Source organism: Anomaloglossus baeobatrachus, chromosome 2 (genome assembly GCF_048569485.1).
Source record: "Anomaloglossus baeobatrachus isolate aAnoBae1 chromosome 2, aAnoBae1.hap1, whole genome shotgun sequence".
In the NCBI taxonomy this organism is placed as follows: Eukaryota; Metazoa; Chordata; class Amphibia; order Anura; family Aromobatidae; genus Anomaloglossus; species Anomaloglossus baeobatrachus.
This window is the reverse complement of record NC_134354.1, coordinates 492,425,984-492,439,081: the sequence shown is the minus strand read 5'-3', so window position 1 is coordinate 492,439,081 and position 13,098 is coordinate 492,425,984. Positions and strand designations below refer to the sequence as shown.

The window sequence follows — 13,098 nt, the reverse complement described above, 5'->3', positions numbered from 1 at the left end:
AAGTTTGTTGAAAGACATAAAGCAGAACAAACAGGAAATTGACCAATATAAAGTAATGTCCCGTTCCCTACACATTACACACTTGCAGCCTTTAGTGACTTTCATGTGGCACTAAACGGTATTAAGCCTAGTTTAACCTAATAAACAAATAATTAAAAATAGACATGGGGTCCTCCCTTTTTTTGATAACCAGCCATGCAGAGGTGTAAGGGCGGATTCCTCCCTCCATGGTGATAATAATGCAGACAACACTAAACACGTTGTCAGACACAATTGTTCAGCAGGGTCATGTAGACAAAACTTACTGATAACTCTCTAAAAAAGAGGGAAACAAAACAATGTTGTCCAGCTTAATGCCAGACCCAGACACACCAGGCTGGAGGTCCATTGTATCAAAGCTCCCTCATGACCATAATCCCCTGAGGAATAAGCGAATTATGAAACGCGTTGGGAGGTCTTGGAGCATCTAAGGTCAGATGGTTACCAATTGAGGGGTAATGTGTGGCTATAATTTTGGCTCCCCCCTCTATATATTGGACGACATTGTTTTGTTTCCCTCTTTTTTAGAGAGTTATCAGTAAGTTTTCTCTACATGACCCTGCTGAACAATTGTGTCTGACAACGTGTTTAGTGTTGTCTGCATTATTATCACCACGGAGCGAGGAATCCGCCCCTCCCTCTTTTTTGTGGAATTTGTCCTTTATTGGAATTATCAGGAGCAAAAAATATCTGCTCTTTTTTGGGTTGGTTTTGCAACCGTCTATGTTGTGTGGTTTATATATTTTTTAAAAATAATTATTAAAGTTTACGTTTTAATTGTTACCACATCTTTCTATACCTCTCTGCTTGGCTATATATGTGAATTTGGTGGAGCATACAACACTTATTATCATGACTACTAGAACTAGGAGCAGAGCTGAATCCTGACAGGGAGTATATTACTTGCTGCTAGGGTTGGGTTAAACTGTTTAATTTTTTTAAGTAAAGGGCTTCTCCAGGTTTGATATAAAAATCTGCAGTCACTCTGTGTCACTCTGTGACTGCAGACTTCTGAATTCTCACACTGCACACTGTCAGGATTCTCTGGTGCCGGCAGTGAGAGGTCACGAAACTGCAAGTATGCGATTTACATACATATGGTCACGTGCCAATAAAAATGAATTGAGTAAGGCCGGACACATGAAATCATAATGTGGCCAGAAATATAAGAATCTCATACTTGCGCTCACATGACCATTCACTCCCGCCACTGGCACCGGAGAATACTAAAAATGTGCAAGCGCTGTGAGAATTCAGAAGCCTGCAGTCACCTAGAGAGATTCGAAACTTTCATCTCAAACCTGGACAAGACTTTACTTATAAAATTAAGCAGTATAGCCGAATTCTTAGTAAAGAGGTGGTCCAATCTCACAATTTATGTATTGCTACCCGTGTACAGGATCAGAACTAGTAACAGCATCAGAACCACCAGAGGTACAGAAATACATAATCAGAACCCCCATCAGTACAGAAACCCAGCATCACAAGCACCAGAAATACAGAAATTCATCACAACCACCAGCAGTACAGAAATACATCAATATAACCACACCAGTTCAGAAACAGCATCAAAACCTTCTTCAGTAGAGAAATACATCATCAGAACCACAAGCATGGTACATCAATTGTAATGTCAGGTCAGACACATAGACATTTCTATTGCAGGAATCTACAACTTCCAATACATCCTTAAAGGCAATCCGTCACTAGGATATTAACATCTTATCTGAGAGCAGCATAATGTAGGGGTAAGAGATCCTGATTCTAGCAGTGTGTCACTTACTGTGCTGCTTAGTGTAGTTTTGATAAAAATCACTGTTTAATCAGCAGTAGATTATCACTACAGGACTGCTTGGCATGCTGCCAGGTAGACCAGCATATTCATCAGCTCAGTATGACTGCTAGATCTGCAGTAGTTAAAACATTGATTTTATCAAAATGACAGCAAACAACCCAGTAAATGACACATCGCTGGAATCAGGGTCTCTGTGTCTACATTATGCTGCTCTCAGATGGGGGCACAAAAACCTGGTGACAGATTCCTTTTAACAATGGTAAGTAGATACTTGGGAGTTAACAGTCATCATCAGACTGCGGACTATACAGGAACTACAGTAAGGTCTCAGTTCCACTTGTGTTTTGCACGGACGAGTGCAATCTGATAAAATATCGAGTGTCCATCTGCAATTGATTTTGCATGATATATTGGCATGAGAAAAGAATTGCAGCATGCTTCAAGTGTCAGATTCTCAACTCACACACCCATACAAGTCTATGGGAGCGTGTGAATATCGCACTGCACTTGGATGTAATCAAAGTGCAGTACAATGTACGCAGAGAGGCTGTGGAGAAGGGGGAAATTACTCCCTCCCTTCGTCTTGTCCGCAGCTGTGATCTCATCGCAAGATCGGATCACAGTCGCATGACACTCGGCTCACGCTGACAGCAGAGCCTGAGCCGAGAGTCATTAGCATATTGCATCTGATGATCTTGCATGGGAAGCAATGAGCAAGTGGGACTGAGGCCTAATGATGAGAATTAGTCACACTGTCCTCTACACTATGTCTCCTTATACTGCCCAGTCTTATACTGTGCTCCTCATCACACTCCCCCTTCTTGCTATGGCTTCACACTATCCTCTCATGCTATCCCCTTTCCTTGACAGCCGGACTCAGAATAACCGGCTCCCACTACGGGGGCGGCAAAATGCAGCTGCAGGCAGGGCCAGCTCCAGGTTTTTGTGGGCCCTGGGTGAGTCTCAATGGGCCCCATCCTCACATAGACACGCACATACACAAATATGTACACATACAAGCATACATACATATACATATTTAAAGACAAATTCACAAAAATACATATAAACAGAGATAAATCTATACACAGTCATATACACTGACATACACAGACACACATCATACATGCACACAGACACATTACAGATATTATTAATATGGGGAAGCCGGCAGCAGCCTCACTCACCTCCCCCGCTTGTCTCCATCCAGCTCCACCTGGGCATGTTGCTGTGCCGCGCAGATTGGTGGCCATGACTAAAAGACATAGCCACACACAGAGCACACTGACACTGCTGTATATACATCACAGGGGAGGCTGGGGACATAAAGCAATGGGGGGGACATACAGTTCCAGAGGGGGGCATTCAGATCTGAGAAGGTATATAGCTCTGGGGGGTATACAGCACTGGAGTGGGGGGACAAACAACTCTGGGGAGATACAGCACTGGTTTGGAGAGAGATACAGCTCTGGGGTTTACAGTTCTTGGGTGGTATACTGCACTAGAGTGGGCGACATACTGCACTGGAGTGGGAGACAAACAGCTCTGGGAGGTATACAGCACTGGGGTGGAGGACAAACAGCTCTGAGGGTATACAGCACTGGAGTGGGGGACAAACAGCTCTGGGGTATACAGCACTGGGATCGGGGGAACAGACAGTTCTGGGGTGCTATTCAGCACTGGGGTCAGGGGACAGACAGTTCTGGGGGTATACAGCACTGGGGTTGGGGGGACAAACAGTTCTGGGGTGCTATTTAGCACTGGGGTCAGGGGACAGACAGTTCTGGGGGATATACAGCACTGGGGTCAGGGGACAGACAGTTCTGGGGTGATATACAGCACTGGGATCAGGGGACAGACAGTTCTGGGGGTATACAGCACTGGGGTTGGAGGATAGACAGTTCTGGGGGTATACAGCACTGGTGGGTTATAGACCATTCTGGGTGTATTTAGCACTGCGGTAGGGGGATATTATAGGTAGTTCTGTGGGGTATACAGCACTGGGGGGTTGTAGACAGTTCTCGGGGTATATAGCACTGGGGTGTGGGGGATATTATAGGCAGTTCTGCGGTGTATACATCACTGTTTGGTTATAGGCAGTTCTCGGGGTATATAGCACTGGGGTGTGGGGGATATTATAGGCAGTTCTGCGGTGTATACATCACTGGGGGGTTATAGGCAGTTATGGGGGTATATAGCACTGTGGTGGGGGGATATTATAGGCAGTTCTGCGGGGTATTCAGCACTGGGGGGTTATAGACAGTTCTGGGGGTATATAGCACTGCTGTGGGGGGATATTATAGGCAGTTCTGCGGGGTATACATCACTGGGGGGTTATAGGCAGTTCTGGGGGTATATAGCACTGTGGTGGGGGATATTATAGGCAGTTCTGCAGGGTATACATCACTGGGGGGTTATAGGCAGTTCTGGGGGTACATAGCACTGCGGTGGGGGGATTTTATAGGCAGTTCTGCTGGGTATACAGCACTGGGGGGTTGTAGACAGTTCTCAGGGTATATAGCACTGTGGTGGGGGGAATATTATAGGCAGTTCTGCGGGGTATTCAGCTTCTGGGGGGTTATAGACAGTTCTGGGGGTATATAGCACTGTGGTGGGGGGATATTATAGGCAGTTCTGTGGGGTATACATCACTGGGGGGTTATAGGCAGTTCTCGGGGTATATAGCACTGTGGTGGGGGGATATTATAGGCAGTTCTGCGGGGTATACTTCACTGGGGGGGTTATAGGCAGTTCTAGGGGTATATAGCACTGCGGTGGGGGGATATTATAGGTAGTTCTCCAGGGTATACAGCACTGGGGGTGACAGGACATACAGCTCGGCGGCTCATTTCTTCCTCTGTGCTATTGAGCCTAGAATGTATGGGCTCCTTCCAGGTAATGGGCATGACCAGCTTCATGACAAATTGTCATACCTCGACGGAGCCCATACATTCTATCATCTACCATCATCTGTGGGACAGCAGGGCAGGGCAGTGCACGGTGCGTGCTAGCTCCGCCCACAGACAAACTTAACCCCTACACAGCGGTGAAGGCTGCATTCAGGTGTGGATCTAAGAGTCTGCAGCTGTCGTCATGAGTGCTGCCTGCGGGCCCCTGAAGTCGGCCGCAGCATACATCACCGTCCTTGCTGAATGGTGCACGCGGGTCCCGACAGCGCCCCCCCTGATACTGCGCCCGGGGCATGTGCACCCCCAGCCCCCCCTAGTTACGCCCCTGCAGCCATGGTAATGCAGACAGCTGGGGGCTGATATTATCAGGATGGGAAAGTAAATGGTTATTGAGCCTTTCCCAGTTTAAAAATAGCAGCCCTCAGCTGCTCCAGAAGTGGTCAAGCTTTGCCTTGGCTCTTCCTGGTTTTCCTGGTACAGTGGCAATTGGGGTAATGGTAGTTGGGGTTAATGTCAGCAGTCTATTGTCAGCTGTAATCAAGCTCTGGAGGTAGTTAGGGAGAGGTGTCTATCAAACACCCTCAATACTAAACCAGTAAGTTAAAAGGAAAAAAAAAACACAAAAATATATTTTTTTTAAATAGTACACCCAACCCTAGCCCTGGTGAATCAATTTATTAAAAACGTAACCACACAGATCCGAAGTAGTCATCCAAATCCTACATAGTTCACAAATGGAAACGTGAAAGACATAAAAAGAGAGAAAGAAAGACAAGATATTCTTCCTTGTTTACCAATTTATTATTAAAAGAAAATAATCTCGCAGCTCCGACGTAGTCCATGGCATTCCCACAATGTCCACTGATTCTGCATTACAATCTATGGAGCCTTGTTCTGAGAACAAAGCTTCATAGGTCACTTCCAGTCATGCTGTGCTCTGCGATACCCAGTGACTGTGATGAGCGGTGATGACGTCAGTAACGTTACCGCTCATCACTACACTTGCCGGGTCACACAGAGGGCAGCACTGGACCTGGAATGTCTCACAAGCGGTAACGTCACTGAGTTACTAACATCATCACTCGTGAGACATTATGGGTCTCACACTGCTCTCTCTGTGACCTGGTGAGAGCGGTGATGAGCAGGAACATTACTAACATCATCACCACTCGTCACAGATTCAGGGGATGTAATTGGAATTCTTTGGAATATGTTTTAGCAGTGTGTGTGGGGGGGGGGTTTCTCATAATAAATTTGTGCATGAGGGACTGTCTTTTGTTTTTTCTTTCTTTATCTCTTTTTCTGTATTTCAGGTGCTTCCATTTGTGGACTACATCAGATTCGATGGATTACTTTGGATCATCATGGCTTATTTTTTTTTAATTATTTGATGAACCAGGGCAAGAGTTAGGGTGTTTTTTTTAAAATAAAATATTTTTGTGTGTTTTTTTTCTTCTAACTTACTGTGTTAGTAATGGAGGTGTCTGATTGAAGCCTCTCTCTATTACTAACACCCGGGCTTCTTGCCAGCTAACATTACACAGCTGACATCAACCGTAACTACCATTACACTGATTGCCATTGCACCAGGGCACTTGGGAAAGCTGAGGCAAAGTGCCAGAATTGGAGTATCTAATGTGTTGCACCACATCAGGGGAGGCTGCGGATTGCTATTTTTAGGCTGGGAAGGGCCCAATAACCATGGACCTTCCCAGCCTGATAATATCAACCCTCAGCTGTCAGCTTTACCGTGGCTGGTTAACCAAAAATAGGGGAGACTCTACATCACTTTTTCTTAAATTATTTATTTATTTATTAGGTTAAATCAGGCTAAACACTATTTAGTGCCATGAAGGGCACTAAAGGGTGCAAATGTATAATATGAAGGGGGACAGGACATTACTTTGCTTTAGTGAACTTCCTGCTTGTTCTACTTAATATCTTCAACTCTATAGAGATAAAAACGTGGCAAGAACACATGCAGCAAAAAACGCATAAAAAAATTCAAGGAAAAACTGAAGTGAGCAAAGGTGTGGGATTCATGTGAAAATTCAGCTGTGTGAAAGCCTGAACAATCACTGATTATGTGCACATACCCTAAGACAACAAACCCTGCCTATATGCCTCTAGTAGTGATGGGCGAACCCCCCGATGTTCGTGTTCGGGAGACTTGCCCAAGCTTTTTGTATAGTTTGACTTCAGTTTCTGAGATAACGCAAACTTGTGTCCAAACCCCAAATTTGGACTTTACAGTTATGGGATGGAGCGGGGTGGTCTGTAAAATAAAGAATATAGTTAATAGTAAACATTGTCATTATACTTACCGATCCCACAACACGTCCTGCAGACCCGCTCAGCCGCTGTCTCCCAGCTGCTTCTGCTTCTGGGTACGATCATTAACGTCCGGTAGTATTCACTGCATTGCTCGTCACTCGGCAGTCTTCGGCTGTTATCGGCCTTGTTCGTGGTGATGTCAGAGTTCACCTGAGTCCATGAGCCATGGACTCAATTGAACTTTGACTGTCACTGTGCAAGTCTCGCATCGGTATCACCCGGCACGACACACACTCTCCTGACAGGAGCGGGTCGGCTGCATGTATTTCCATGCAACTGAGGTGCTCCTGTCAGGAGAGTGTACGCCGTGCCGGGTGATACCGATGTGAGACTTGCAGGAGTCATACGCAAGTAGAATCATACCCTCACTGTCAGCCTGCTTCTCGCTCTGTACAGACAAGCGTTTATACAGAGCTAGATGCAGGGAGAGCAATGTAAGCTCTGCTTCATCGCTCTGTACAGAGCAAGAAGCAGGCTGACACTGAGGGTATGATTCCACTTGCGTATGACTCCTGCAAGTCTCATATCGGTATCACCAGGCACGGCGCACACTCTCCTGACAGGAGCACCTCAGCTGCATGGAAATACATGCAGCCGACCCGCTCCTGTCGGGAGAGTATGCACCGTGTCGGGTGATAATGATGCAAGACTCGCACAGTGACAGTCAAAGTTCAATCAAGTCCATGGCTCATGGACTCGGGTGAACCCTTACATCACGAAGCCACGGCCAAAAACAGCCAAAGACTGCTGAGTGACGAGCAGTGCAGTGAGTACCCCCGGATGTTAATGATCTGTAAACTGATTTAGCTATTGGTGATTGTTCACACACAGCCACCGGTCCTGTCCACAGGCTATTTAATCTTAGCAGCACTTGCCTGGGCCTGTCCCGCCCACAGCTGTGACTGAGTCACAGGTACGGGAATGAAAAGCACCAGGTAAGTGCTGCCTCAAGCAGTTCTGCATTTGATGTGTGAGGCCATATGGCACCCCAAACAAAATATAATATTTAGTGTAGGCCTGCCCCATGGGATTTGCCATGACATTGGCTGGGTGGCTCAAAATATTGCAATGTTTTGCCAAAAATCTTTATTTTATCAACAAATACAGTATAGAAATCATGCTGGCTCCTTCTTTTTGATCTACTTTTTATAGTCAGGTATGGGGGTCCCAGCTGTTCTCTAAGTGCAGATGATGGGAAAAGAAGGATCAAGCATGTTTGAGTCTTTGTTCTTAAGGAAGCTTAACCATCTCCAGATGCATCTGTCTTTGGAATATTATCCTTGAGAACATGTGCATGTTCAGTTCGTATGTGGAGGATGGATGGAAAATCTGTTGCCTGCACATATGAGCGGCCATTGATCTAAGGTGTTTGGCCACCTTTAGTCAAATGGATATATCTACATGAAAATTAGACCTAATGTAACCTTTTGAAATATGATTTTACATGTCATGAAGGGAATTCATCAATCAACAGAGGATTGTTTTAACATTATGTTACTAAACCAGTTTGCTTCTCTTCAACCATCATATCTCAGGATCAGAGTTTGCATTAATTAGTCAAGTCATGTTTCTAACTGGTGTAATTGGGATTTCTGCTTTTTATCTGTTGTACCCAGAAAACATGTATGCGTCATGAAAAATACATTAACTAAGTGCCTTTCAAGAATATCCTAAAAAAATTAACGAAAAGTGTATTGAATTTGTAGCCGGTTGATCACCATTTCAGCTCATTATTTGCTATAGTAATGACTTCCTTGTTGAATATTGACTCCTTTCATCATACAACACAATGTATCTGGGTGCACACTTGATGTTAGCACAGTAATTTCGTTTTTATGTTTAGAAAGAGATTCACACATGAATGGTGTGCAAATATTTTGCACTGAAAATAACCTTTCACCTTTCTGCACTTGCATTATTAATATTAATCTCTAAATATAATTACTAATGACAACAGTTATTCCCTGATGCCTTGGAAATAGGAGACTCTTAAGTGAGAGAGCACAACTGCAGATGTTGGTGTTTTATTATGTTTTTAAGCTATTTCCAGTAACTCTAGAAGAACACTATTTAGCCTAAAAATGTAATTTTTCAAACTTCAGAATAAAATTACCATTGACAACGGTCACCGTGAATTATTAGGTGTAGATGCTGCAGTCATTGTGGTTAGTGACATCTGATGGGTTATACGTTGTAGTAAAAGGTCAGCATCATAGATGTGGTTCACTTCTCTGCAATAGTAGTCACAGCTCTGTAAAACTGATAAGCAAAGCTTTTTCTAAATACCTTGTTCAGCCAATTCTGCCTCTGAGCCACGCTATTGCGGTCCACTCGTCCCCATGAAGTGACCCTCGGGCTCTGTGACCTCTGAGATCTGGTGATGTTAGGTCAACTTCCAGTTGACCTGACATCACCGAGGCGGGACACAGTCTCCCTGAGTGACTGGGCTGTGGGCAGAGTTTCACTGCTCGTCACAGCCCAGCATCACTCCTGCTTGGGGCACTCTGCAGTGAAGAAGAGCGTGCGCGACATGCTGCACTGAGGCACTGGGCTGTGATGAGGGGTGAAACGCCGCCCACAGCCCAATCACTCAGGAAGACTGCTGCCGGCCTCGGTGATGTCAGGCCAGCTGTAAGTTGATGTGACATCACCGGATCTCAGAGGTCACAAAGCCCGGGGGGGGTCACTTCATGGGGATGAGTGGACCGCAATAACACCACTCAGAGGCAGAATTGGCTGAACAAGGTATTTGAAAAAAGCCTTTCCTATCACTTTTACAGGAATGTGGTAACTATTGCAGATTAGTGAACCACCCCTTTAATAATGGCCTGCTGTACACGGTGCGGGCAAAGCTCCTTTCTGCACACAATCCATGTCAATCATTGTCTACTGACACCATACTGTATATGCATGGCGGATGTTGCTAAGGGAGTAAACAAGACGTCTCTAATTGACGCCCAGTTGCCTCTGCCACTCAATAATCTGCAATTTTGCATTAATAAAAATGTTTTTTTGCTGAGTATTTAGTGCTGTACCTCCTGTTAAATGGTTACATTCAAGAGCATGTTTCAGAAAATAACATTGGAAAAGATAGTCATCAGATTTATGAAATTCATGGTTGTCAAAGTAATCTAACTTGTTTTCATGAAGATATATACCGTACTTATATTATGATTTTTAACTACTTACCACAGTTATGCCATCATTTAGCAATGACTCTCCAAAAATCATCATGTACAGCTGTTCATTGACAGATATTTCTTCAAAAACAGCAAGGACAGCCACTGGATCCACGGCTGAAATAAGGCTTCCATATAACAAGCACTGCAGCAGAGAAATGTCACTTAATGCAAAAGCTTCAATCTGGCATATACCGCAGAGGGAAAGGCCAATGCCAAATGCATTCATTAAGGTCCCCATCACTGACCACCAAATAATAGTTCCAATGTTGTCAAAGAAAGGCCGAGTCGGTAAAAAATATCCCCCTTCAAGCACAATTGGAGGCAAAAGGTAAAGGAAATAAATATCAGTTCTCATAGCAGGTGGAGCTTTGTGATCTGTCCCAAAAATAATTCCACCAAGTAATACACCAATGGCAATCAGGATGCAACTTTCTGGCATTATTGCTGGCAATTTGTGGTAAAGATGAAATCCTGAAGGATAAAATAATTACAGTATATAAATGTTTTATAAGAATGATGTGATTAATCCTAGATTTTTGACATCTACTGTGTTTCCCCAAAAATAAAACAGGGTCTTATAATATTTTTTGCTATGAAAGATGTTCATATTCTGGATCATCAACATTTTGTGTTACTCTTATTACTGGTTCAGATGTAGATTTTCTTATCTGATTTGCTTTTCTCATACTGCAGAACCCGTCCTTTAATGGTGGGTACATAACATATTTATAAAGGTTTAAATTACCTGCTTGAATTTATTATTCTCTTTAAAGTGCTAAGTTTACCCCTAAAAGAAAGCAGACACCCCCTAAATGAATTGCAGTTACCAGACCCCAAACAATTAGAGTTGGCAAGTAAATGGGCTCTCACGTACAAATCTGGGTCACTGTCAGGTCTATAGCAGTTGGCTCATCCTGGTCACTGGAAGAAGTATTACTTGTGTGGAATGACACTTGTACCAAATCTGTTTGTGAGATCTACAGTGCAATGCAGCTGGAACGGCGAGGGACCTGAAAGTGATGCAGATCTCTGTGTGAGAGGTCATCCACCATGGGCATTTGCTCAGTACAATTGTTTGGGGAGCGGTGAGTGCAATTTTTTGGGTCAGGAAGGGGGGTCTGCTCTCTTTTGGGGGTATCTGCTTACTTTGATGAAGATTTCTGCTATATTCTTAACTTTTTTAGATGCTTGGACACTTCCTTAAGGAACCGCAACAAGTGTTTATTTTTGGAGTAGGGCTTATATTTTAAGCATACTCAAAAAAGCCCCTAAAATCCTACTAGGGTTTATTTTCAGGGTAGGTCTTATATATAGATGTAAAAACTGTACAAGTTAATACTTCAGTCATCTATGAAGGAGTGCAGGAACATTCCCACAGACAATACTTTACCATAACTGCAAATTTGAAGTATTTTGGTGTATACATAGTCCAACCTACACCTTTTAGGGTATGTGTAAATGTGAAGTATATGATGTGCCATGCATGAGATTTTAAGAACTATCATGCTCATGGTGCTGAGATTATCCACAGCATTAATTTATTAGTGCTGAAATTCATAACATGTTAATTTATGCTGCTGATGTTATAGTGGATCTCAACAGTGAAATTTGCAGCTTTGCCCGTCTGTTTCTGCTGTGTTTCGTTGTAGCTTATCCTAAGTGAGAGGTCTGCAGTAAAAATGTCCAGTGTGCACACCCCCAATATCTACAATTTATAGTGAACTTGTTAGCTTCACCAGGGTCACCAGACTGCCCCATGTCTTTATACTGCACATTCACAGGCAGGCAGTGAGGATGCAGGACTTAGCCAGCTATTACCGCCCCCTTTGCAGATAATGTCTGTCTATGTCCTACATCACTGCTGCATCCTTGAACATGTGCAGTGCACCATTGAAGCCCAAGTACATACACCCAGTATACTTTGGATTGTCAAGGAGGTAAAGGTTTGCAAAGAATCGGGAATGATGCGGAATATCTTGTCACTCATGTAGGTCGTAGTAACATGGTTGGTGGGACAATTAGTCTGGAGAAAAACAATTTCCCCATATCCATAGCTAGTCAGCCATTAATTAGTATATAACAAGGTATTAAAGCAATTTTATGGTGAAAGGTACTTGTTTGAAGGTATATTAATTGGTAAAGGGAATCTGTCACCAAGTTTTTGCTATTTAATCTGCAATATACCAAAACATAGGGTAGGAGAGCCTGATTAGAATGTTCTGTCTCTTTATTTTGTGTGATGTAGCTTCAATACAATGTGTTTTATCAGTAGGAGATTATCACTACAGGTACTACATCTCAAGTGCACAGCAGTCAGGCTAATCTGTTTAAAGATTTGTGACACCCTGGCCTATCAGGTCATCACAAGGGTGCCGTGCATGGGTGCCCTTCTGCATGGTACCCACTCCTCCTTGATTACGGGTCCTGTCAATTTGGTGTTGCTACCAACAGGTGTACATAAATCCTGAGAAACACTCTGCACCACAGCCACCAACCACCCATTCGGCAGCATGAGGGGAATAGGACCACCCGAATGGGAGGATGGAAGAGGGAGGGCAGAAATGTCAGTAGTTGAGTGGAGTAGAGTTGAGCAGTGAGACAGCGGTGACAGTGCAGGTCACGCTGTGGAGCTGGGCTCCAGTACCCGTCCCAGGTGCCGGACGTTGGCCTGGCCAGAAGGAGCTGGAACCACGATCGCAGAGGGTAGTGACAGGGGGTATGGTACTGCTACAGAGAGCAGGCTGGCTGCCTTGTGCTACAACCGGGCAGGGGCCAGGGCACGACGGGGTACGCGGACCCTAGGCTGGGAAGTAGCTTCACGCAGCCCAGTAATTCACCC

General features: G+C 44.3%; 1 protein-coding gene across 2 annotated transcripts in view; it reads right to left on the bottom strand.

Moving 5' to 3' along the window:
• The window catches only part of SLC9A4 (solute carrier family 9 member A4), a 78,992-nt gene that overhangs the window by 57,511 nt on the left and 8,383 nt on the right, over positions 1 to 13,098 (bottom strand). For both annotated transcript variants that reach the window (XM_075336479.1, XM_075336480.1), the window contains exon 2: positions 10,267 to 10,730. In XM_075336479.1, coding sequence (XP_075192594.1) covers positions 10,267 to 10,730 — 464 coding nt within the window. The remainder of the gene's footprint in view (positions 1 to 10,266; positions 10,731 to 13,098) is intronic.